Source organism: Rattus norvegicus, chromosome 5 (assembly GCF_021556685.1).
Source record: "Rattus norvegicus strain SHRSP/BbbUtx chromosome 5, alternate assembly SHRSP_T2T, whole genome shotgun sequence".
NCBI classification, from domain to species: Eukaryota; Metazoa; Chordata; class Mammalia; order Rodentia; family Muridae; genus Rattus; species Rattus norvegicus.
The window spans coordinates 103,516,841-103,539,905 of NC_141538.1; the positions used below are offsets into that span (position 1 = coordinate 103,516,841).

The 23,065-nt window shown below is 37.1% G+C and overlaps 1 protein-coding gene and 1 long non-coding RNA gene across 11 annotated transcripts in view; one reads left to right on the plus strand and one right to left on the minus strand.

The window, feature by feature from the left end:
* Positions 1 to 1,175: 1,175 nt before the first annotated feature.
* Positions 1,176 to 22,794, plus strand: LOC148005879 (uncharacterized). Of its 2 annotated transcripts, none has more exons than XR_015620284.1 (3): positions 1,176 to 1,627; positions 17,600 to 17,679; positions 22,073 to 22,794. It is a non-coding gene; the product is annotated as an uncharacterized LOC148005879 (long non-coding RNA). The 2 variants fall into 2 exon arrangements; XR_015620285.1 differs by lacking the exon at positions 22,073 to 22,794 and adding an exon at positions 6,595 to 6,806 and having other exon boundaries at positions 1,530 to 1,627; positions 17,600 to 19,779.
* The window catches only part of Psip1 (PC4 and SRSF1 interacting protein 1), a 32,271-nt gene continuing 11,510 nt past the window's right edge, over positions 2,305 to 23,065 (minus strand). Inside the window, exons 5-16 of one of the 9 annotated variants that reach the window (XR_015619709.1) lie at positions 21,291 to 21,395; positions 19,926 to 19,988; positions 14,231 to 14,324; positions 13,330 to 13,405; positions 11,410 to 11,635; positions 9,912 to 10,030; positions 7,630 to 8,873; positions 6,905 to 6,975; positions 6,603 to 6,704; positions 6,295 to 6,508; positions 4,794 to 4,905; positions 2,305 to 3,727 (exon numbers count right to left, since the gene is read on the minus strand). Coding sequence is in view for 8 of the 9 variants with exons in the window: in NM_001436769.1 (NP_001423698.1) it covers positions 3,667 to 3,727; positions 4,794 to 4,905; positions 6,295 to 6,508; positions 6,603 to 6,704; positions 6,905 to 6,975; positions 7,630 to 7,685; positions 9,912 to 10,033; positions 11,410 to 11,635; positions 13,330 to 13,405; positions 14,231 to 14,324; positions 19,926 to 19,988; positions 21,291 to 21,395 (1,302 nt within the window). In the remaining variant the exon portion in view is untranslated. 9 annotated transcript variants of the gene reach the window in all.

Sequence of the window (23,065 nt, forward strand, 5' to 3'; positions counted from 1 at the left end):
TTGCTAATGAAAGAATGCAGTTAATAATGCATCCTCTGGGGTAGTCTATTGAAAGAAATCTTTGAAGGATATAAGAGCTACTCCTTCTACTGTGAAGCTTCCAAGGTAAAGACCCTTTAAATATCTGTAGTAAGGAGGAATTACAAACAAATTATTTGATAAGCAACACAAAATCAAGAAGAGTTACAATTTAACATTGGGCTTTTATCTTTAAAGCAGACATTAGGCACACGAGATGACAAAATGAATCTAAGTCACACAGTATAAGTGAGGCCTCATTTCTTGAAAGAATCACAGAGATAGGTGCACCAAGTTTTGATTGTCATTTAAAGCCATGGCTGGAGAAAACAATGGCAGACTTACATTACCATGGACATGTCAAAATTGCTAAGAAAAGCTTTTTCCTGGCTCAGCTCCTCCATTCTTCTGTCCCCTTAGCATAGCAAAGGCTTCTCATTCTGAGCTATAGAAAAAGAACACTTCTAAACAAATCTAACAGAATATTTTATGGAAACTTTTGGGGTAGAAAATTATGTGTATAATAGTAATATAAAATAGACTTTGAACTATTACTTTCTCTGTCCTAGGTTTAAATTAGATTCAGCCAAATCCTTTCTCTGGATGGCTAAGAACAATTATCATAAATAAACCAATGAAGCCTAAACATCTGTTTAAAAGATTGTGAAGTTTAAAAGAAGGTGAAGCACGTTTCATGGATGTAAATGTTACAAATCCAGTTATGGCGACTACATGGAGCTGACAAGTTCCTGCTTGTGGTATGTCTAGAAGTATTCTCATTTAGTGCTGTAGGCAACACTGGGTGCCATCTACTTGCCAAGGCTAATTTACAGTGTGCCTAAGTTTCTTACTTTGTTTTGAACAGTGTTAAGTACCCTGAGAATTCTGCTTCATCATCACACATTCATGATGAATGGTTTTACTCAGTCCCAAGATTAAGATGGCGGTTCATGTGGGTCTTGTACTAATGGTCATACTGTCCTAAAGTAAATTCCAGCAAGTTACACCTAATGCATGTATAATGCCAATTACCCCATTTTATTAGACAAGGATGACAGATAAACATAACTCTATGGAATCCTTATTTATTTATTGAGAATGCTATTCTACTTCTTCCATTTCTCTGATGGTGAAAATGAAGAAAGGCTAATCATGTTATTGCAGGTATTTCTTATATATCAACTAGCTCACGTCAAAAGAATTTCACCTTTATACTTACAAGCTATAAAGTCCCTGACTTCAGTTTTTCTTTATGTCAGTATCAATCTCTTAAATATAACATATCAAATTTCATATGTCACTTTAAGGACAGAGGTAAATATGAATGGAACAGTTTTATCAGTTGCACATCACCTGCATGGAAAATAGCTGTTTCCTCAAGCTTCTTGCTTATGCTTCACAGTTCTTTTAAGGATGATTATACTTTGCAGTTTTACAGCAGGGGTCAGTCATCTCTAATATTTGTTGGAGAATTACACGACACAAATTTAAATTTAAGTATATTTTTTTAGTTAACTCTCATTTCTTAAGGGTCTCAAGCTACAATTTTGCTATTTTCATATTCTGACCATTGAAGCCCAGATCTGTCTTCACCTGCATCTTTACTCAGGTAAGTTAATGGACAGGAACATTTTTAGTGTATCGCACATGGCCTTGGTGACATCTATTATTCTATTGAATTCCTAACTAGAGTAGCAGATGTAGTCAGATGAGCTCTGATCAAATTGTTTATACATACTGGCTTAACACCAGATTCTCATTAGGGGCGATATCAGAAATTGATCCAAGCAACTGAGAAATCAAAATAGGTGTCCATACATGCACACGATACATGCACACTATACATGCATACTGGGAAAGGTGGCTATCTCACTGTAGCACTAGTTCGCTTAATTCAGAAAGTGTTTAACCAAGTAAGGTCTAAATAAGTTTGGTTATTAGTTTTGAAAGTGATAGCTTGTCTGTGAATAAGCTTGACAGACAGACTATTCCAAAATGAACATACATGGTCAGAGCAAGGCAGCCTCCCAAGTAGGCTCATAACTCAGAAGTGCCATTAATGTTCTGAGGTTGGATATTCTGTAGCTCACTGATGAAACTAACACCTGTGGTTAGGAAAGAAAAGGGAAGTCAACACGAGGCAAGTGACAGTTCTTTCTTGAGCTTACTACTATCGCATAGCTCCTGTCTCCCCTCATAGGGTCTCAATGAGAGCTAAGGAGAACACAATTACTTCCTCAGCAGGAAATCCACATTCCTTTAGTAATAATAATTTACTAATAAGAGTTTGGTAGAAAAACCTTTTAATTAAAACAATTTACACATTGACACTTATGGCTTAACTAGGATAATTTTTGTCCAAGTTAAAAATGTACTAAGGACAAAACAGAAGACTGGCGTAAATAATGTACAGCACTTGCTCAAAACAGTAGTGAATTGTAAGAGCTATCAAAGCAAAGTCCAATTGGAGTAATTAAAGTTTTACATAGGTAAAAATAACTATCTGAGAAATCAAGAACATATTTAATCGTATCGCACAGAAACACTGGTATTAAGTCACCTTCCTACAAAATTTCAAAGCATAAGGATAAACTTTTCTACCTACCAGAGACCAACAACTGACCTGATTACTCAGAATATCTTTGAAATGTTATGCCTTAATTTAACAGAGCAATAGTCCATGTTTGTGTATATGGACTATCTGGTTACTACCTTGGAACAACTGATGTTTGTTTTTTCTGTAATCATCTGATTATGTTTGATAGAGAAACAAAAATCCCATTACAATATGGCCATGTCTTCAATTAGGTTAATTTCCTTATTTATTACTTATAAGCATCATGGATTGATTCTAATTAAAAAAGAAAGAAAAAAAAACACACCTTAATGAGTATAAGATTAAAACAAACTAATTTTAGGTTTGTGTGATTAGTACCTTTATAAAGGATTGTAGATGGACTTCCTATATGTATATATAACCAGTCTGTTCTCTCTAGTTCTAACACCACTGAAATCCCAGTCCTAAAACTAAATTACTTTCAAAAGTAAACAAATTTGTACCTTCTATAACAACCCAATAGGCATCTAGCTGTCATACTACACATTATTACAAAGAGGCACGCTAATGTAGCACAATGGACTGAGGTTATAACTGTTGATAAAAGGGAGTGAGTACTTAGAAGTAACATTCATTTTATCATCCATAAAAATGCTCAACTTCTAAAACACCCACACAGTGAAAAGACAGTCTGGTAAATCCAATATTTGTAAAAACTATGCACAAAACGCACAGTATTTGGGAAAAGAGGAAAGATTTATACAAGTAGCAGTTTTAAAATGTAACTGCCCTACTACTAATTACACATTGACACACTAACCAAAAATTCACTACAGTCATGTCTATAAAGCAGGTTAACCTTTCTAAGTAGGTTTCCTTACTCAAACTAGATGGCGGAGCTGTTAATACTGCACACAGAAAATTAGCAATAATTGACTTTTACACAAATATAAAGGGTTTTTCTATCCCCCAACTACTTAAACATCAAAACCTATGCTTATAAAACTTTAAACCTTTCAGCAGCCTAAGTATTTCAAATGAAGCCACTCACAACAGACTTCTCACACTCTTTACATCTGAAGTCTGCAGACCTAGTTATCTAGGGTAGACTCCTTCAGAGATACTTCAGCCTCTCTCTCTTCTCCAGGTGTCCTAAAATAAAGGAGATAAAAGAAAGTCATTACAACTAGGCTTGGGGGTTTTTCTCTTGAGCAAGAAGGGCATTAAATCTGTGTCCTATTTAATTTAGAAATAGAAAAAAAAATCACAAAATTGCTACCAATGTAATGCACAGATCTGGTGAGATAATCTTAGGAAACATTCTAGATCTGGTGCTAACTTTTGTGATGCATAAAAATTGTTTCCTTCATTGTGTTCCCACCTAAATCCATTTTCCTGAATAAATAAATATACAAGCCAGCTGTGGCTGGAGGACTGCTACAAGTTCAAGGCCAACCTGTACAATACAGGGAGACCTTGTCTCAATAAACCTTTTTGGGGTGTTGGAGATGAGATGGGTTCTCACTCTGTAGCTTTCTGTCTTCTGATGATAGGGACTGAACACAGAGCCTTAGCCAAGAGCACTACTAAACACATCCAGTTCTTCCTCCTGCCTTTTTGATTCAAAGCTTTTTTAAAAATTAGTAAGGCTAATGATGATGCAGTAGCATGCACCTCTAATTCCAGCACTCCAGAGGCAGACATTTCTGTGGGTTAGGACTAGCCTAGTCTACATGCAACTTCCATGACAGTCAGGGAAATAGACAATCACAAAATACACAAGTGAGGTCTTGTCTAAAAGGAGTCTGGGGGTAAAGGCGAGTAAAACAAAAATCACTGGGTATAGAGCTCAGTGACAGAGTGTGACTACCATGATTGAGTCTCAGGGAGAAATACAAAATAAACACTGATTATTTTCTTAATACTAATAAACTTTGGGGCTCTATTGTGAATGATGAGCAAAGCACAATAAAAAGTACACTTCTGTAGGATGGCAGTTGCGAAAGCCAAGGTAGGAAGATGATCTCTAGAATCCAGGAGTTTGAAGCCAAATTCAGCACCAAAGCAAGAACCTTTACATTTTCCTATCATGTCTGAGTATATGCCACAGACGGCTATATGGTTGCTAGAAATCCAGGGAAGAGCTAGTACTTTTGCTGTGAGCCATCTCCAGCCTGCCTCTGGCTTAACTCAACGGGACTGTCATAACATGCCTTACTTTGTCTTACTGCCGGCCTCACGGCTGTCTTTGCTTTCTTCCGCACTGTCACCATTATGTTGTGGATGATTACTTTCCTGAGCATCAGATCCTCCATTTAGGCTCTTTGTACCTTTAGAATGGAAAAACTGTTACTACAATACAAAATGGTACACTGAATTATCTTAAAAAGTCAAAGCATGGCCCTCACGGTGCTAACGATTCAGCCTTTGAATGAGTGATTAGGTTGGAGCCATTTCAAACAGCAATGAAAAGATGGACTACTAATTCATACCATTCAAAGTCTACAACAGCACAATTAGGATTTTTTAATGGACTTACTACAATGAGGAACAACGTTAACTCTGTAGGACACTAGCATGTAGTTTTGGGGTTTGTTTGTTTTACTTTAGGAGAACCAAATTTTGTCTTAATAGTAGAGCACAATATGCTTAAAGTATCCAAATGACAAGACTGGGGAGGACAGTTTCCTGTAAAACCCACTAATACATCTCTTAAAAAAACACAAAACTATCAAATAAATGAGATTTTTTTTTTTTTTTTTTTTTTTTTTGCTGTTGTTTTGTCTTGAAAGATAAGTATAAGCCTGTTAAAGTGTTTTTTAACATTGAATCGGGAAGGCTGATAATGGTATTCTATCCTTAGGTACATTCTGAACCATTTAATGTACTTGGGTTGACACGAAAGCCATACAAAGACATGTACCACAACATGTACATACTAAGCAGCCCTTTACGCAACACCTTTGGAGCCTGCAGTATTGTATCTTGACTACAACTCAATTTAATATGCACCCCAAACTCCCTTCCTGGCAGTTTTATTCACTGACACAGGTGAATTATTTATTTATATCACAAAGCACAGGTGGGTGTCAGCAGCCATCTATTTGGATAATTTGTCATCACTGTTCCTCCTGACTATTTAGATGCTACCCATTGCTAACCAACTATTTTCTTATAGCACAATAGAAAAGTACAGCTTATATCAACAAGCACATAACCATGTAATTAAAAGTCATATATTTTATTAAAACATTGCCCAAAATGGCTATTGGCTATAAGAAAGAAAGAAGCATTTTTAACTGCCTAGGATGCTGCAATTCTGGTCATGTGCATATATAATAAAACCAAAGATCAAGGGAAGAATATGTATGTAAAATATATACATACTTTCCCCGCCCCCTCGCTAAAGCAAATTAAGGAGGGAATTGGTTGGTTCTCTAGGAAACATCCTGATTTTCCTCAGAAGTAAACTGTCATTAACAGTGTTTCTGCTAGACATTTCCTTCACAGTGCCCCTCTAAACCTTCTTATAGGTCTTAGACAAGTACTCTGAGCTAATGGCGTCCACATGGTTGTTTCCAGTCAATGACCATGCAGTGTTGCTTCACTAATGGTAGAGGCTTCTTCATTTCTAACACATTAACAAAACCATTTACAAAAGCAGTTCTGGCAAATAACTGACAAGCAGGACAGCAGCAGCTTACCGTATCACCACATACCTGTTTGTTCCTTTTCTAGCTTTTTGTTTGGCCCTTTCTTCCCTTGATCTTTGGTTTTATTTGCTTCCTCATGCTGTCTTTGTTCAGCAAGAGATTTGTTTAGCACTTGGGTGATGACGGAATCCCCTTCACCAACCAAAAACATATTCTTAAACTTGTTATACAACATTGTAGACTTCTCCATGATAACTTGACTGACTTTGAACCGCCGGATCTGAGAAAACAACAGTCACAGTTATTTTCCCTGGTTGATTTACACTTCCTTTAAAAGTGAACTGAGAAAAGACGTTACATTTGCAGGCACTTACTTTCTTCAGGGTTGTGATCATCTCTGTGTGTTTCTGAGCTTGTTGCATTGTTACCTGAAGTGAAGCGAGTTCATCCAGTGCCTCAATGCATCTGTTCACATCCTTCATGACAAAACAGCAATGTCACAACTGTTAATTACCACAGCATCTTGTACTCTACTTCTGAAGATCTAAAAGCTCTTACGGTGGTACAAAAATGGCCAGGTATTGTTCCTTTTATCTTAAACTTATACACTTAAGTCATGTGAGAATATATATAAAGCTGTTAAAGCAGTGTATTTTAAATGACGTTAAACACTTACTAGATTATCAATTTTGAGTGAATTTTTAATTTCAGCATGTATCCTTTGAAGTCGAGAATCCATTGATGTTTCTATAAATTGAAATATGTGAAAAACAGTAAATAGTTTTTCCCCACACCATATCTCTGTACATTTAAACACATAAAAGTAATGGTGTTATAATAATTCTTTCATAATCTTTAATAAACTCATAGATGGAATAGTGTAAAAGTTACCTGCTAATTTTCATATATGGTTTGGAGAACAAACATGCAGCATAAAAGCACACAATTACAGCATGCTGCATTTGTTCGATCTCAGATGATAAGCTTCTACTCCTACAAGTCAGCTCTTAAACTGCTGTTTCACCTCATGCATTTAACTGCAAGGTATTTATCAAAAGCCTCCAGCTCTTAGCTGGGCTGCACAACTGACACCAAATAAGTATTAAGCTGTTAGCAGGTTTATTTTAATTGCTTAAAATGCAATTTAATATAGAATCTAGTATGTTTGTGAGCTCTAAGAACACGAAATGGGATTCCAAGTCATTTTTAAATTTTGTGTCAATTTACTGTATTTTGTTTTTTTAAAGTCAGGATCCCACTTTGTGTCCCTGGTTGGTTTGAAACTTGAGGTTCTACTGGGTGTGCTTCCATAGATGCTAGGGTTACAGGCTTGTGCCATCTCATCCAGCTTCGGTAACTTTCTGTGTAATTCTGTGTGTCTTAGAAAGTAAAATAACTAACCTCGCTTCTTCTCCACTTTCTTAACTTCTGGCTTCTTTCCTTCATCTTTAGTCTGCCTATCAAATGTTAACACAAATATTTCAAAACACTGTAACTTTGTGACTGAGGTTAGCAAATGCCCATATTCCCGTGTAAAGGTTTAAAAAAATGTTCCTTAAAAATAATACATCAGCCTACAAAACAGGACGCTGATTAGTTGCTAGAAGCATATAATGCTGTATAGCATTAACATAAATACAGAAAAAACTCAAACATGCTAAGGTAGTCTTTCAGTCACAATGAAATATTCCAATTTCAGGATCACTGGATAATCCACAAAAGATGGTCTACAAACCTGTAATGAATTTTAAATTAACTTTCTTCACTACATTTTTTTAAAGCATATTAAAGTAGACCAGTTATGTTGTACCCCACATCTCCAAAGAACAGGTAACTCAAGGGCCTTATCAATTGGCTCCAATTGTAAATAGCCCTGCTTTAAGCTAACACTATATTGGTTTTGGGTTTTTTTAAGTTGTAGAGGAGGCCATTGTTTTCGAGGTAAATGACATCCACAAGTACCACTTTACTAAGATTAACAAAAAAAATAACCATTTGAATTAGAAATTTTACTTTCTAGTACCTTGGCTTGGCATTCAGGGCCTATTATGAACCAATTAAAATAGACAAGAACAAAAAATACCTAAAAATCAGGTTTTTTTTTTAAAAAAAACTTTATTTTAAAATTTTGGTTACAGTTTCATATTTTTACTTAACAAGTCTACTGTTTAATCTCTCAGGATTAAAAAGAAAAAAAAAAACAAGACTCTAAAGAACTTAACAACAAAAGAATGTCAAGGGAAGGGCACACCTGCCCCATTTTTCAAGAACGTAATAGCTATTTCAGTTTAATACCTATCTTCAAAACAAAATGAGTTTTCATATTTTCTAAATGAAATAATGTACAACCACCGACTTCATCTATGTTTGTTATAACTTCAAACACAAAGCTTCATTTTAAGCTTGGCTAAAAAAAAAAACAGGAATGATGGCCAACCTTAATATGTAGTGTGTACCTTACAGGATATTTTGTTAACAATCATAACACAGTTAATAATGCCATTAATAGTGAAGTCCTCAATTTAGAATCTGGAACATTTCTTCCATCAAGGGGGGAGGGGAAAATTCAGTCCAATGAGTCTGTCTCAAGATCTTCATCGCTTGTATGCTCCACTCGTATTCTCTTTTCAGTTACTGGATTAATGCTTTGAGCCCAAAATGAGATATATTTTTATTACTGTAGATTACATGTTGTTTGGCTGGGAATACAATACAATAAACTTTATTTTGCATAATGCATTTCACACAAGTTGCATCTGAAATGCTTTACAGAGCAAAACTGTCCAAGTACAAAGTTTGTAATAACAGGAGAAGGAAAGAAAACACAAATATTAGAATTTGAGAAAGTTACATTGGAGGACATTCAAAAGAAACTGAAATACAAAAAAGATAACTTGAGATTCTGAAGAGAATTGGGCTAGATTCACTAGGCAACCACTAATTTATGTCTGAATTCTGGGAGCACAAAGTTAAAAAGCAACAACAGTCACAGTATTCAGTGGAAAGAAAGGACAGGAATAATGGCATTTACAGATGTGGCCATAATTTGGCATTTTAATCACTTAAAAAAACTTCCTCAAGCAGCTAAATTGCTCTGTATCCTCCAAATAGCTACAGAAGCAGAGAAATGTTTATAAGTAACTGTCTCCTCACTACCAATAAAAAGCCCACAAAAGTTTAGAGTAGGACACTTTAAAAATGAGAAAAAGTGACAGTGATAAACTAGGAAAACAAGTGTGTAAGAGACATGAAGTCTAATCACTGCAGTGACCATTCCTTGCTGATAAACTATTTACTGTATAGGAAAGAGGAAGAACATCCTCGTGGTAAATGTACATATCCGAGTGTCAAAGGTGCCCTGTCAGCCGTGGGTTTACTCTCACTGGCTTCCAGGTTTCCAACTGGGGTTGCACTCTTTCACCACCAGCATATTTTCATAATTCTGCTTAGCATGTTACACAAAACCTAATTGTACTTTCATTTATATTATAAAGCAGTTCACAAGAGGATACCTCAGTGAATTTCATCCTCTTGAAAAGTGAATAGAGCATGAAATAGCACGTGTGTAAGGTTTTTTAATATGGGAATTCACTTCAAAAGGCTTCATCAACTCTGGAAAGTGAGAGGCTAAAGGCCACTACTCTTTAAAAGGATGCAGACTGAAAACTAAAAAGAATACTTACTGCTCAGTCTCCATTTGTTCCTCCTGCTTGCGTTTCCGATCTGCAGCTTCTTTCTCATGTTGGCCTTTTAGCATGTTCCTCCTGTGAGCAGCCTGGAAGTTTCTTCCACCCTTTCTCTTCTGCTTGAGAATGAGGATGTATTTGTTAACTCTCAAGTTAGTGGTTTGAGACTAATTACACTTATGGTAGGTAGGAAAAAAAGCAACTAAGCTTAAGCCCATGCTTGCTTAAACAAGAACACAGATCTAACTCTTCTGAGTACATAGGAGTCCATTACTCCCCTTTAGAAGTGAGCTGAGAAGCTAGCCAATTACAGTTTTTGGCTTTGAGCAGTTCATGGTGGCAGACACCTTTAATCTCAGCACTTGGTAAGCAAAGGCAGATAAGCCAGTCTGGTCTGCAAAGCAAGTTACAGGTCAGCCAATGATGAATAGTTAGACCCTGTCTCAAATCCCTCCACAAAGCTAGGTTTCTAAAATACTGAAAAATAATCAGAGAAGCCCAAATATACGACTCAAGGCTATTAAAAAATGTATTTTTCCACAAAAAAGATAAAGCTAATAAAATTTAATGTCATCTAAATAAAGTTATACTTCACTAAAAAATTACAATAGGAAAAGATTTAAAGTTTAATGTATAAATGCACCTCTTGTCTTTGATCCCAGTCATCTGGATTATCTACAACCATTGTTTATATAGCAGGGGTACTGGAAGTATATCTAGTTTCTAGAAATTAACTATAAGGGGGCAGGATAAATTCAAAATATAAAAAAAAAACATTTCAAACAAGCCTTAATTGGAATTCTATTAGGAAAAATAAAGAAACCCATAAACCTTTAACAAATATTAAACATTCACTAAATAAGATTTTAAAAAGTACCTAAACTATCTAGCAAACAAACTTACAATGTATTTAGGGAAATAGTTCAGTGTTTTAAATGCTTCCTGTCCAAGAACTGCCTTCAGATCCCAAGCACCCCTACTAAAAGTTGAGTATGTTTTTGGGGTGGCAGGGATGGAGGGTAGGAACACAGGTAGATAAGCTAACCAGCCAATCTAGCTTCATATTCATGGAGAGCCTCGAAAACATAAATGTGACAGGGCCAAATAGATGACATCTCTTAGGCTCAGTTCCCAACACCCACATGGAGGGAAGGCCATCTCCAGTTCCAAGACATCTGTCTATACATTAGCATGAGGAAGAGGGCTCAGCAGTTATGAGGACCAGAGTCTGAATCCCGAAAACTCAAAGATTACACATAATTGTGGTGGCCCACCTATAATTTCAGCCATTGTAGGCAAATACACATGGCCTCCAGATCAAAGTTGCCACCAGGATTCACCACATGAGGAAATTGCTTGAGAGACACTTCAACCCTAGGCCTCTACATACTATATGCTGAACATGAACACCTCATACAGAAATACATGGGGAGAGGTCATTTTACCAGTGGGCTGATTTCCATACACAAAGAGGAAAGAAATGTCAATTTTCTACCTTTTCACCTTCTTGATCATCATCTTCTTCTGAATCAGAGGTTGACGTAACCCCTGGTTTAGCTAAATTTTTCCGTTTAGATTCGACTTCTTTCTTCCCCTCTTTCTTATCTGGTTCTTTTCTTGGCTTCTCTTCTTCCTTTTGGCCTTCTTCCTCCTTTTTAAGCTGCTTTTTGGGTGGTTTTTCCTCTGGCCCCTTTTTTTTACTTTTGTCTTCATCAATAACCCTATATTAAGAGTGCAACAGTGGAAGATTCATTTACACTGTTTTGAAACAATTACTAGTCTTTATTCACGTGGGTGTGAGGAGGTGAGCTGCTGGATGTGGGTGCTGAGAACCAAACTGGGCTCTACTGAAGGACAGCAGGGCTATGAACTGCTAAACCATCACTCTCTCCTTTACTAAACAAGCATTCCAGCCGTAAAAATCATGGCAAAATTTATGTTTAAAAAAAGTTTAGGGGTTGGGGATTTAGCTCAGTGGTAGAGCGCTTGCCTAGGAAGCGCAAGGCCCTGGGTTCGGTCCTCAGCTCCGAAAAAAAGAACCAAAAATAAATAAATAAATAAAAGTTTAGACAGTTTGCCATCCATAAGATGGAATTTACATTATGTACAATTTTTGGATGTTTCTTGCAACTATTTAGCATATATTCCAACACTGAAGTATAACCCAAGAACCCCATTTAGTAGAATTGCATTGTAGATGTTTATAAAAATATTTGTTTTAGAAATAAAACCTGTCAGTCATTTGTAGGGATTGAAAAACATTAAATAAATAAATGTTTACCTTCATTAAGCAAATCACCATACAAGCCATCAAGTAGCAGCCACTCAGAGTAGTGACACAAATCTGTTTTCTCTGCTACAGTCTAGTGACTGTTACTAAATCTACATTTTGTTGTTTTTAGAGACAAGGTTTACTATGTTACCCATGCTGGCTGCAAATGCCAAAGGTAAACAGTCTTGCAAAACAAAACAAAAAAATCTTGTTTTGGTGGTGGTGATGGTGGTTTTCCTCTTTGAGAGTACCTGTAACAATTAGCTTGGAAAAAAAGCTCTTGAAAAGTTCTATTTTAGTTGAAAAGTACCATCTCTCAAGCAGTATTTCAATAATCAATAATCCTTCAAATTCAGGTGTGGAAAAATGGCTCAGTGGTGAAAAAGTGCTTTTTGCTCTTTTAGAAAACCAAAGTTTACTTCCTGAGGCTAACCTCAGCTGGTTCACCACTGTGCCTTTCAGGTCTCATACCTTTCTTAGACGCTAAGAGCATTTGTGGTGTACATGTGCACATACATGACCACAACAGATCCATTCCTAAGTCACAATCAACACAACAGTCTCTCCTTTTCCTGATTTATATCCCCACAAGTTTCTCAAAACAATGCAAGGTGAACAGATTTTCTATGTGGAAAAAGATAACTAGCCTAGGAGATGGCTCAGCAGGTACAGATGCTTGCCATTGAGGCATAATTACAGGATCTCAATTCCCAGGAGCCAAACTTTAAAATGACCATAGGCCTTGCACACATACACAAAATAAATAAAATGTAGTAAAAATGATTTATAAGAAGAAAAACAATACTTTCTTTGGTAACTAAGTATCATTCTAAAAATACTTAAAATTAATTTTTAAAATAGTATAAAGAACCTATTACACAGAACAGTAGGTCTCTGGACACTACTCAAATATAATCAGCACAGAAATTTTTTTAGCAACTTTGCCTAAGTTCACAAAAAAGCACAAATGAGCGGACTCTGAATCCCTTACACACAAATGCTGCTCCAGTCTCTCATCAGTTTTAGAATAGAACAGTGACAGAAACAAGTATCATATAAGACAAAAGAAAAAAACCTCAAAAACACAAACTAGTTTCTACTATGCACAGGTCTCAAATAATTTTGTATTCAAAGTAAACTCACATGTCACTTTCTGACGGACAGGGCTGTTTTACCACTTTAGGTCTGCCTCTTGGTTTTGGAATCTTGACTTCAGTAGCTAGAAAAAAGCACGATTTTTTTCTTGAATGCTAGGCTCATGTGGAATACAAGTGTTACAGGATACATACACCCTAAACACTAGTGTGACCCAGGGACAAACAAAGTGACTATTTAGTGGTTAACAAAAAATTTCCCTTTGTCCCTATGTTTGACAGAGACTGAAAAGTGGGAGGAGTAGAGGGAGTGACTGCAGTAGGGATGGATTGTATGAGAAAGAAGACATGTATGTATAGTATCACTCATCACCAATGTGTACTATACATCTTTGGAACTTTATTAGCATTCATAAAGATCTTTACCATAAAACATGTACATACATCTTTCTTTCCTATCTGACTATTCCTCTTTACAGCTTTCAGTAAGGATACTATTGTGATGTAGGAAAAAAAATATTCTCGTTGATTTTCAGTGTTTTATTCTGTATTAGGAAGAACAACTCAGTATTATTTACAAACTATGAAGGCAATATCAGAATGCGGTAATCTGAAAGTGAAAAAAGTAAAATAAGCCCACGAGTCATAGTATTTATAATCTCAGGAGATTAATTTTCAAGTATTTGGAGAGATTTTAATTTAACTTGGAGACAAAAGCCACAATTATTTCAAGCTTAATAGTAGTCACAAGCAGAAACCGATTCTCCTTTAAAACTGTTTTTGTATATAGCCGGAGGCCTACATGGCATTTTTCTCAGACTTGTAGCACAGTGGTAATGTCTTTAATCAATGTCTGTTAATATTATCCTAAACATTTGAGCCCACAGTGTTTTCATGGACTGGAGTATTAATCACAGGCCAAACAAGTACTTAGGCATGAATGACCCTACCTGCAGGCCGTCCTCTCTTAGGACTTGCTTTCACATTGGAAGCGGTCGCTGCAGTCACCACTCCTGCCTCTTCAGTGTCTACTTGTTTTTCAGCCTGAATCACAAAAAGTTAACTTATTTAGCAAAATTGTAAGCATAAAAGCATAATCTGTATTTTTATTACTTTTGATCAATAACATTAAATCATCTCAGTGTTTTCACCCACTTTTAAAAAGTTTCCTGGGGCTGGGGATTTAGCTCAGTGGTAGAGCGCTTACCTAGGAAGCGCAAGGCCCTGGGTTCGGTCCCCAGCTCCGAAAAAAAGAACAAAAGTTTCCTAACCTAAAACAATTATTTGAAAAAATAAGACTAACATTTTGGATACAACAGGAAAACTGAATAATGCAATTATATACTTTAACAACTCACGCTGCCACTTCTAACTCTGCTTCATGTTTCAACTGAGACTGGCCTTTGATGCTAGTACTTTTTTATTTATAAACTTTAAACTTGCAGTGTTATGGAAAACTACAAGGCTGAAAAGTTAGTGGCCCCAAATGAGAATCAGCTATTACTGACTTAAAGCCCTTCAGGAAAATATTAAGAACCAGAAATCAGATATAAAATTAAAACACAGGAAATAAGTGGTAATGGTTATAATTGCAAAGGTATGAAGAAAACTGAAGAATGTCAACTGAGGCATGTAAGGACATTAAACAGCCACTTGGACTTCAGTATTAATGCACCACCAGAGCAAGAATGTTCACAGAAGCATGCAGAACCACATTCAATAAGTAAAAAAAAAAAATTGTCAACATAGTTACAAGAAACAGCATCGCTTCGCTATTTGAGGGGCAGAAGTTTGCATCTTTCCATGTAGACAACCCAGACTAGCCTTAAAACTATCTTTTCCTGCCTCAGAGAGTCCCTCCCAACTATTGTGATTATAGTCATGCCTCCAGGCCCAGGTCAATCTACCTTTAATCAATGATGCCCAGGATGATAAAAAAAGATATCTGCCTCTAAGAATTTATGCACAATGTCAAGGTTACTATGTGACTGTTCTCAGAAACAAAATAAACTTTCTCAGGAGATCTCAGGTTAAGAATGTATGAGATCCTGCTGCCCTAATTCCAGATCTGAACCTGCAACCCCATGTTAAAGAGCCAGACATCTGTATTTCCATGAAGCCCCAGAGATGCCAAAGGTTTTCTTCCTGATGACTAATAAATAGGTCAGAAGTGCTTTAAATATAGGTTTAAACAGATCGGCTCCAGGGCAAAAAGAACTTATTCACTTACCCTTTCTGCATTTGGAAATAATTCGAAAGCAAGTAAGAATTACAAGTACAGTGGATCATTTGAGAAGATACCAATAAACAGTGAAACAGTCATCAATAATACAGTACAATAATCAACTTAATATCAAATAAAGATTGGCCCTACAATGGATCATGTTTATGACTATTACTGCAAAATCATTTAAGTAAAAGCCTTTACTCATGAAAATATTTTATCCAGGGTAAAGACTAGTTATTTGAAATACATGCATGGATATATTTAATGTTCACATTATAGGTTGACTGTTAAAGTAACTTATTTGACTGAAGCCTGTTAAGACTGGATTTATTTCTCATTGTTACCCTGCTTTTCAACTCTATCCTTTCAACTCTTTCCATACCCATCCGAGAACCACCGTTCATATATATCCTTTGCCAAGCCCACAATCCTGGCCCTGCTGTACCTGTTTCACAATCTCCAACAAAGACTAAGTTGATAAGCACCAGGAAGATAGGAGGGATAGACACAAATATACAATCATTTTCTGTATTTCAGATTGGAATCTCAAATACATGATTAGTCCTTTGACCTTCTACTCCAAGTCCTGAGTAGCTAACATACTTTTTATCCATTTATTGATTGAACCAAAGTCAGAATGGGGAAAGGGAAATATAGCCAGAAAGAATTGCCTTGATTTCCAAATCCCTTCCTGAGTCATATATCTCTTCCTTCTTAAATCAACCCCTTCAAAGTGAGCATTGCTTTTACATTTACTTACATAACTATCATTTTTCATGCTAGTTAAATGTTTCCCTGTATGTATGTAATGCAAAAAATACACCCGCAACTATCATTAAACATTTATTCTCCAATCTACTTCTTTTCTGTCCTTAACGCCTAAACAAAACTAAAATCTCCTGAGTAGACTAATTATCAAGTATCTTTCTGGACTCTTTGCACTGGAACAGTACTGTTAACTCCCCCCTTTCTTAGCTAGATAACTTCTCATCTCTCTTGATGCTTCTTCCAAGCCAACATTTCAAAGAGGTATGGTTCTCTCATCTCTTACTATATCCTGTCTCAATTCTGGCTTCTGCATCTATAAACATTCTCTTGATCTCCTCTAACATCTTACCTTTATAGCAGTGGTTGTCTCTCTTCCCCCTTTTGTACTGTAATCACAGGTATCTTCACTATAATTCCCAAGAGTACTTAACTTTTTCCTCTGAACACAAACCAACATGCTCTATATCCCCACATCAAGTATACAGTCCCTGAACAACTTGACATCTTCCTATGTTCTGTTCCACTCTTTTTTAGCATCAATCAGTTATAAACTCAACTTACTGAAGTGTTCTAAATTCTATCTCACTAACAAAATAAGTAACTTGAGGTGAGGCCTGGGTCCCTGGAATTTAATGGTAAATCCTAAGGCCCTTCATGACCTACTCAATTACTAGGTCACTCTGATAGCCCTCATCTTAACTGTCATAGGCAATGGAGCAAATAAGCCTCTTGGCTCCCCTGTGTATATCAAAGTCACATGTGTATCTCGCTATTGTCTGAAAAGAACAATGCACATATCTCAGTTTAGGGCACTTAATTAGGAGGGCATGGAATTCAGCCTGGGACCTTGCCTAGCATGTGCAAGCAAGTACTGATAAAGCCTCAGCACCACAGAACAAAACACTGCTTGTTTAAAATGCTAGCACACTGAGCTTGGGGTGTTCACTCAGTGGTAAGGCTTAGCTTAAAGCACGTTGAAAGCTCCAGGTTTGATTAACACAAAAAACCCCACATACATCAAAATCATCTATGCCTTCAGTAAGACATAATGGTTGCCTTACCTTGGTGTTGATGGCTACAACTTATCAGCATGGTAGTTACTAAACGTAGGGGTACCTGTGGCAATTTCTTAAAAGGAAACAAAATGAAATCTATCCCATCAACTGATTTATTCCATGCACAGAAAGTTCTGTTGTATAATGCAGTATTTTGTTTTTTTAAGATTTCTTTCAAAATTGGGGTCAAATGTCTCAAAATCCAATGCTTCTTCATCAGCCACTTACATAATATGTGAAATCCTTTAATATCATTTCAATATTCATAGTACCTTCGACCAGGAGGAGGCTGTCAAAAAAAAAAAGTCACGGACTGCTAATCCACCAGTGCTGATGGCTTCACTCACAGGTATGACTATCCGCACTGTATGCGTGTACATTTCCAGCACAGCACAGCACCTGGCAGCAGGTGATAGTCAATGGGTACCTGGACAAAGGAGTCTTCCTGGGCAGCAAGACTGACTTCCTCCTAAACCATGCTGTCAACAGCCATCATCAGGGTTCATTTAATGTAAGTCCTAAATGTCCTAGGATTTCCAAAGTGGGTTCATATTCAAGTCATTAGTAGTTTCCAGACCCTAGGCTTTGAATATAGAAACTGACTATTCCTAGCTGCAGCTTCTTCCAAAGTAAGGCTGTCTGCAATGAAAACTTCATAGTGTGATCACATTCTTCAGTTTCCTTAGCTCTGGACACCTTACTAGAACTTCTCCATCAGCACATGCTACTCCCTGCAGCTTCCTGCTGCACCCTCACCTGTTGACCCAGGAGAGCTCCATCTGTACCTTTTTTAAAAATCAAAACAAAAAACCTCTCTCAGCATTCAGAAAATTAAAGACAGGGCCTCGGCCTGCATTGGGCTTGGGCTCACACTACAGCAGCATTCTGAGTGGCTTTACTTCTGCCCTGACTGACCACTAACACTCTCTCCTCAGCAGCAGGGATCTGTTGTACTTTCTTACCATTCCAGATTCACTTGAGCAGCACTCTCCATTTTGTACAGGAGTTTCGCTCTGTATTTGCAGTTGCACCTTGGCTTACTGGCCCAAGCAGCTCAGTTTTCAGTCTACTTCAGCTTTTAACACACCCTCCTCTAAGGGTAATCATTTATACCTTTTAGTTTAAAGAGGCCTCGCTGGCTTTTCCCACCTGAAGACCTAGAGGCCTTTTGTAAACTGACTAATCCCAGTATTTTCCTAAGAATGGGAATGGCCTGTGGAAGAGGGGAGCAGTCTGAACATTTTCCAATTAAGGGTGCTGTCTACGTAAGCCGTTTGTGGTGGCTCAAGTATTACCAACAACCATTAGAATACCTTAATATAACAAAATCTATGAATAATAAAATTTAACAAAATGTGACAAAGTAAATACATACTCTTATAAATACTAACAAATGTTCAGTTTGTAAAACACTGTGTGGGCTGAGCATATTGTCTTTAATGCCCACCTCTCAGGGAGCAGAGGCAGGTGATTTCTGTCGGTTTAAGGCCAACATGATAAGTCCCAGGACAGCCTGGTGGTATACATAGAGAGACCCTGTCTCAAAACAAATAGACCAAGCCAAAAAAACAAACAAACAAACAAACAAAAAACCCCAAAATGCTGCAGTTGTATTGCAGAGTACAACACAAGCAAGAAAATAAGTCATTCCTGTATTTTCCTATTGTGGTTAAAAAAAAATTAACAGGAGGCCTTGTCTGCTTTACTCCCTGTGCAAGTAAGTCTACCTGTGCCAGTGCAGTCAGTTCTAAAATCCTGACTTTATCACTGATCTGTTCTCATTGTCCTAATAGTCTCCTATCATCATCATCACACTGCCGTGAGTCAGAGCATTTAAAACAGTGAGCTCCCACCCCAGCAGTTCTTCAGAAAACATTGTACATTCCCTCTAACCTTCAGCCTTAAAGCCTATCAGTGGTGAAATGCATCATCGTGTTCTGCATTTCTGTTTGTGCCTGAGTGTGCCCTCAGATGACCAGACCTGCTCCTTTACTTGCTCATTGTTTAACACTGTTAAAGTTATAAGGTCATTTCCCTCATACATACATCAGGGGACAAAAAGCAACTGCAATTGTTTTCTTTTACTTCATAAGACATTAAGTTATTGGCTTAATTTCTATCATTGGCATACAAATGATTAGGACATAATAACTAGGTATAATAATAAAAGGTGTGAACAAACCTAAACTCACATTAATTAAAAACCTACAAAATACCTGGCCCAAACTGTCGCTGCCCCTCTTGTCTCACATAACATTGAATTAGCACAGTGGACAACAGCCTATGCTAGTATTGAGGAGTCAAGATTTACCATAAAGATTTCACGTGTATTATATCATCAACAGTTTGATTATGTACTGTTCATTTTATAGAGAAGATGAGGCAGGTGGACAGGAGTAAAAACTGGTTCACTTTCTTTCCCTTCATCATTCACTTAACTTGAGGGTGCCACAGCTTTATCACCAATGTTTTACTAAGTAACCAACTTACCCTCTAATTCTTAAAGGGTAGAGGTCAAGTCTAAATAATATCTCTGTTCTTCCTCAATTTAAATAAAATTCCTTTGAAATTCCTATACCATATTTAAGAAATTACCTTTCTCTTTCTTCCTCGCCTGGCAGCTTTTGGAGTGGTTATGTCAGCTGCTTTAGTCACATCCTAAAATGCAAAACAGCAGACAAAAAAAACAAGAAAAAAGTCACAGAAGAAATTGAATAAATTATACAAGAAACAAACAAATTTTCATAAACAAAAATTCCTAATACCCGCTTCACTGAAAGTGCTGGGAGAGGTCTCTAACGCTGACCTAGTGAAGGCAACGACTAGTGTCTTCAGGACAAAGATGCCTTATGGGATGCCTGCTGCTTTCAGGTGTGAGTAAGAGCGGCCTCCATAGGCTCCGATCTGTACGTGCTCAGTCATCAAGGACTGGTACTACCTGAGGAGGACTACAAATTGGGGCATTGTTGGAAGTGCACCACTGAGGGTGCACTTGGCGATTTCAAAAGCCCACAGCTAGATCCAGTGTCTCTCTACTCCTGCTGCCTGCAGATCTGGACCTAGAACTCTTCAGCACCATGTTTCCCTTATAGTGATACTGAGCTAAACCTCTGAAACTATGAGCAAGCCCCAATTAAATATTTTTTTTTTTTAAATTGAGTTGCCCTGGTCATGGTATCTCTTCAAACCAATAGATCAGTGACCAAGCAGCCTATAATGGATCTCTACTCAGAGAATAACACAGGAGAAATAAGCCTAGCTTTAAAAAATTTCAGTTTAATACTTTTTAAGCACTTCCAGCCCATAATACTCTAAACAACTATTTAATAAACACTAACCTTATACCTGATTTGCTTATAAAAACAATTTTAAATAAAATATCCATCCAAGGGCTAAAGGGAAAGTTCAAGGGTTAAGAGCACAGAGGATCCATGTTTGCTTTCCAGAACCCAAATGATGGGTCACCACCATTTTTAACTCCATTTCCAGGGTGTCTGTCCAGCGCCCTCCACAGGCTTCAAGAATGCATTCAGTAGACAAGCACACATACAGGAAATTAAAAACTTTTTAAATCCACGCATCTTAAAAATGCAAACTGTAGGGGTTGGGGATTTAGCTCAGTGGTAGAGCGCTTGCCTAGGAAGCGCAAGGCCCTGGGTTCGATCCCCAGCTCCGAAAAAAAGAACCCAAAAAAAAAAAAAAAAATGCAAACTGTATAAACCCTATTTAGTAGTTGAGAAAATTAGCATGTTTTCATTCACTTTTAAATATTTTAAAGATTACCTCCTACTTTGCCAGTTAATTTACTTTATAATTCCTTTCTTGCAGTAACTGTGAAATTCACAGGCAGTACTTAAGATACCCAAGGCCTATTCCTCCCTTGCAGTATACTCAATCAACTACTATCTATAGATACAGTTTCTTCATTTCTTCTTACACCAGAAAAGATACAAAACATACTTCATTGCTGGCTTTTTCTTCCTGATCAGTATCTTCCTTTGAAACACTAGTTTCTTTTTCTTCCGCTTCAACATCAGATGATGCATTTGACTGTTTGGTTGATACCTATAAAGAATAAATTATTCATTTTTTAAGATATGGTTTATCTAACTTGAAATTTTTCTACACATGTAAAATCAAAAGCTTGTTATGTATAGATAGATATGGGAGTGCCCCGATTTCTGTTGCAAAGGACATTTAATACATAGAATTGTTAGAGTTTTAAACCAGGGAGTGGTGCTGCTGTAATCCCAGCATTTTATGTAGTGGGATGCCTGCAAGTGTGAGGCAATCCTAAGCTAAAGAACTAGGCATAAGCCACGCTGGAATATGTAGTTAACACTTACCTTAAGGAATTTTAAAGCCATAAATTACAATAGTCAGTTTTGGCAAGATAGAGTACCTCTCAGGAAGAGTGAGGCAGATGAGTTCTGAATTTGAGGCCAGCCTGAGCTTGGTATCGGCCAAGTAAGAAAGATGGGGATTGGAGGAGTGTTATAACCTTAAGTGTTGAACATACCTAATCAGAAAAGTCAAATGTTTACAAAATCCAAAAAACTTTTATTCTTTTGTAAAGGAGGGAAAAAAATGTAAAAATCTTTAATATTATTAACACTACAAAAAGTTTTAAATCACAATGACCAGATTTGTTTTGAATTAATTTGAAAAAATCAATTACTGGTTTCTTCAACCTGTGCAGGCCTGGGAATAACACATCAGGCATCACTTTGATCACACTGTAGGTGAAGACTGTGGCGGTTCCAACAGTACACCATGCTGAGGACCATGAAGATCATCCAAGGCTGCACACTGTATCAAAGATTCCAATTGCACAGAACATCTGTCAGTGCCAAGAACAGCATGGTACTTGTGACATTACATAGGAATTTTGGTTTTTTTTTTTTCATCTCCACCCTAGCCCAGACAGGGTTTCCCTGTGTAGCCTTGGCTGTGATGGAACTTGCTCTATAGAGCAGGCTGGCCTCAAATTTAGGTCCATGTACCTACCATTGCCTTGCTCTAGGGGTTCACCTTATCTAAGAGTTCTAGAACTTTCATACATTCAAGAGTACAAATGGCAATATAGAAAGCTAAGACACAATTAGAAAAACATTAGTAAAGTATCATCAGGGGACCACAAGATGGCTCAACAGGTAAAAGCACTTGCTAAAAGCACACTCAAAAACCAACCATGATAAAAGTAAATACAACTACAGGATGTTGTACTCTGACCACTATACACGCACTGTAGCACATGCACACGTTATGCACACCCAGATAAACAAAATAAATACAGCAAAAACTATTAGCAATAGCAGGAGAAAATAAAAATGAAACAGGCTGAGCATGGGCATGCATTCATGCCTTTAATCCCAGCATTTGAGTGGGTGAATCTGAGTTTGAAGCCAGCCTAGTCTACAGAGGGAGTTCTAGGGCACCCAGGGCAACAGAGAAACCCTGCCTTAAAAAAAAAAAAAAAAGAAAAAGAAAAAGAAATGTAACAAACCAAGTAAAAACAGACCACTCTGAAAATATAATGCCATATATAAATTAAAAGCTCTGGGCAGGAGGCTCTTTAGAATAGGTGGAATTCCTATTGAGGATGTAAGTACTTCTGTTATATATCTAATTAATGAGGTCTATTCTAATACCATTCAATGAATCTGTAAAAAAAAAAAAAAGGGGGGGGGGAAGGGGAGGGTTGGGGATTTGGCTCAGTGGTAGAGCGCTTGCCT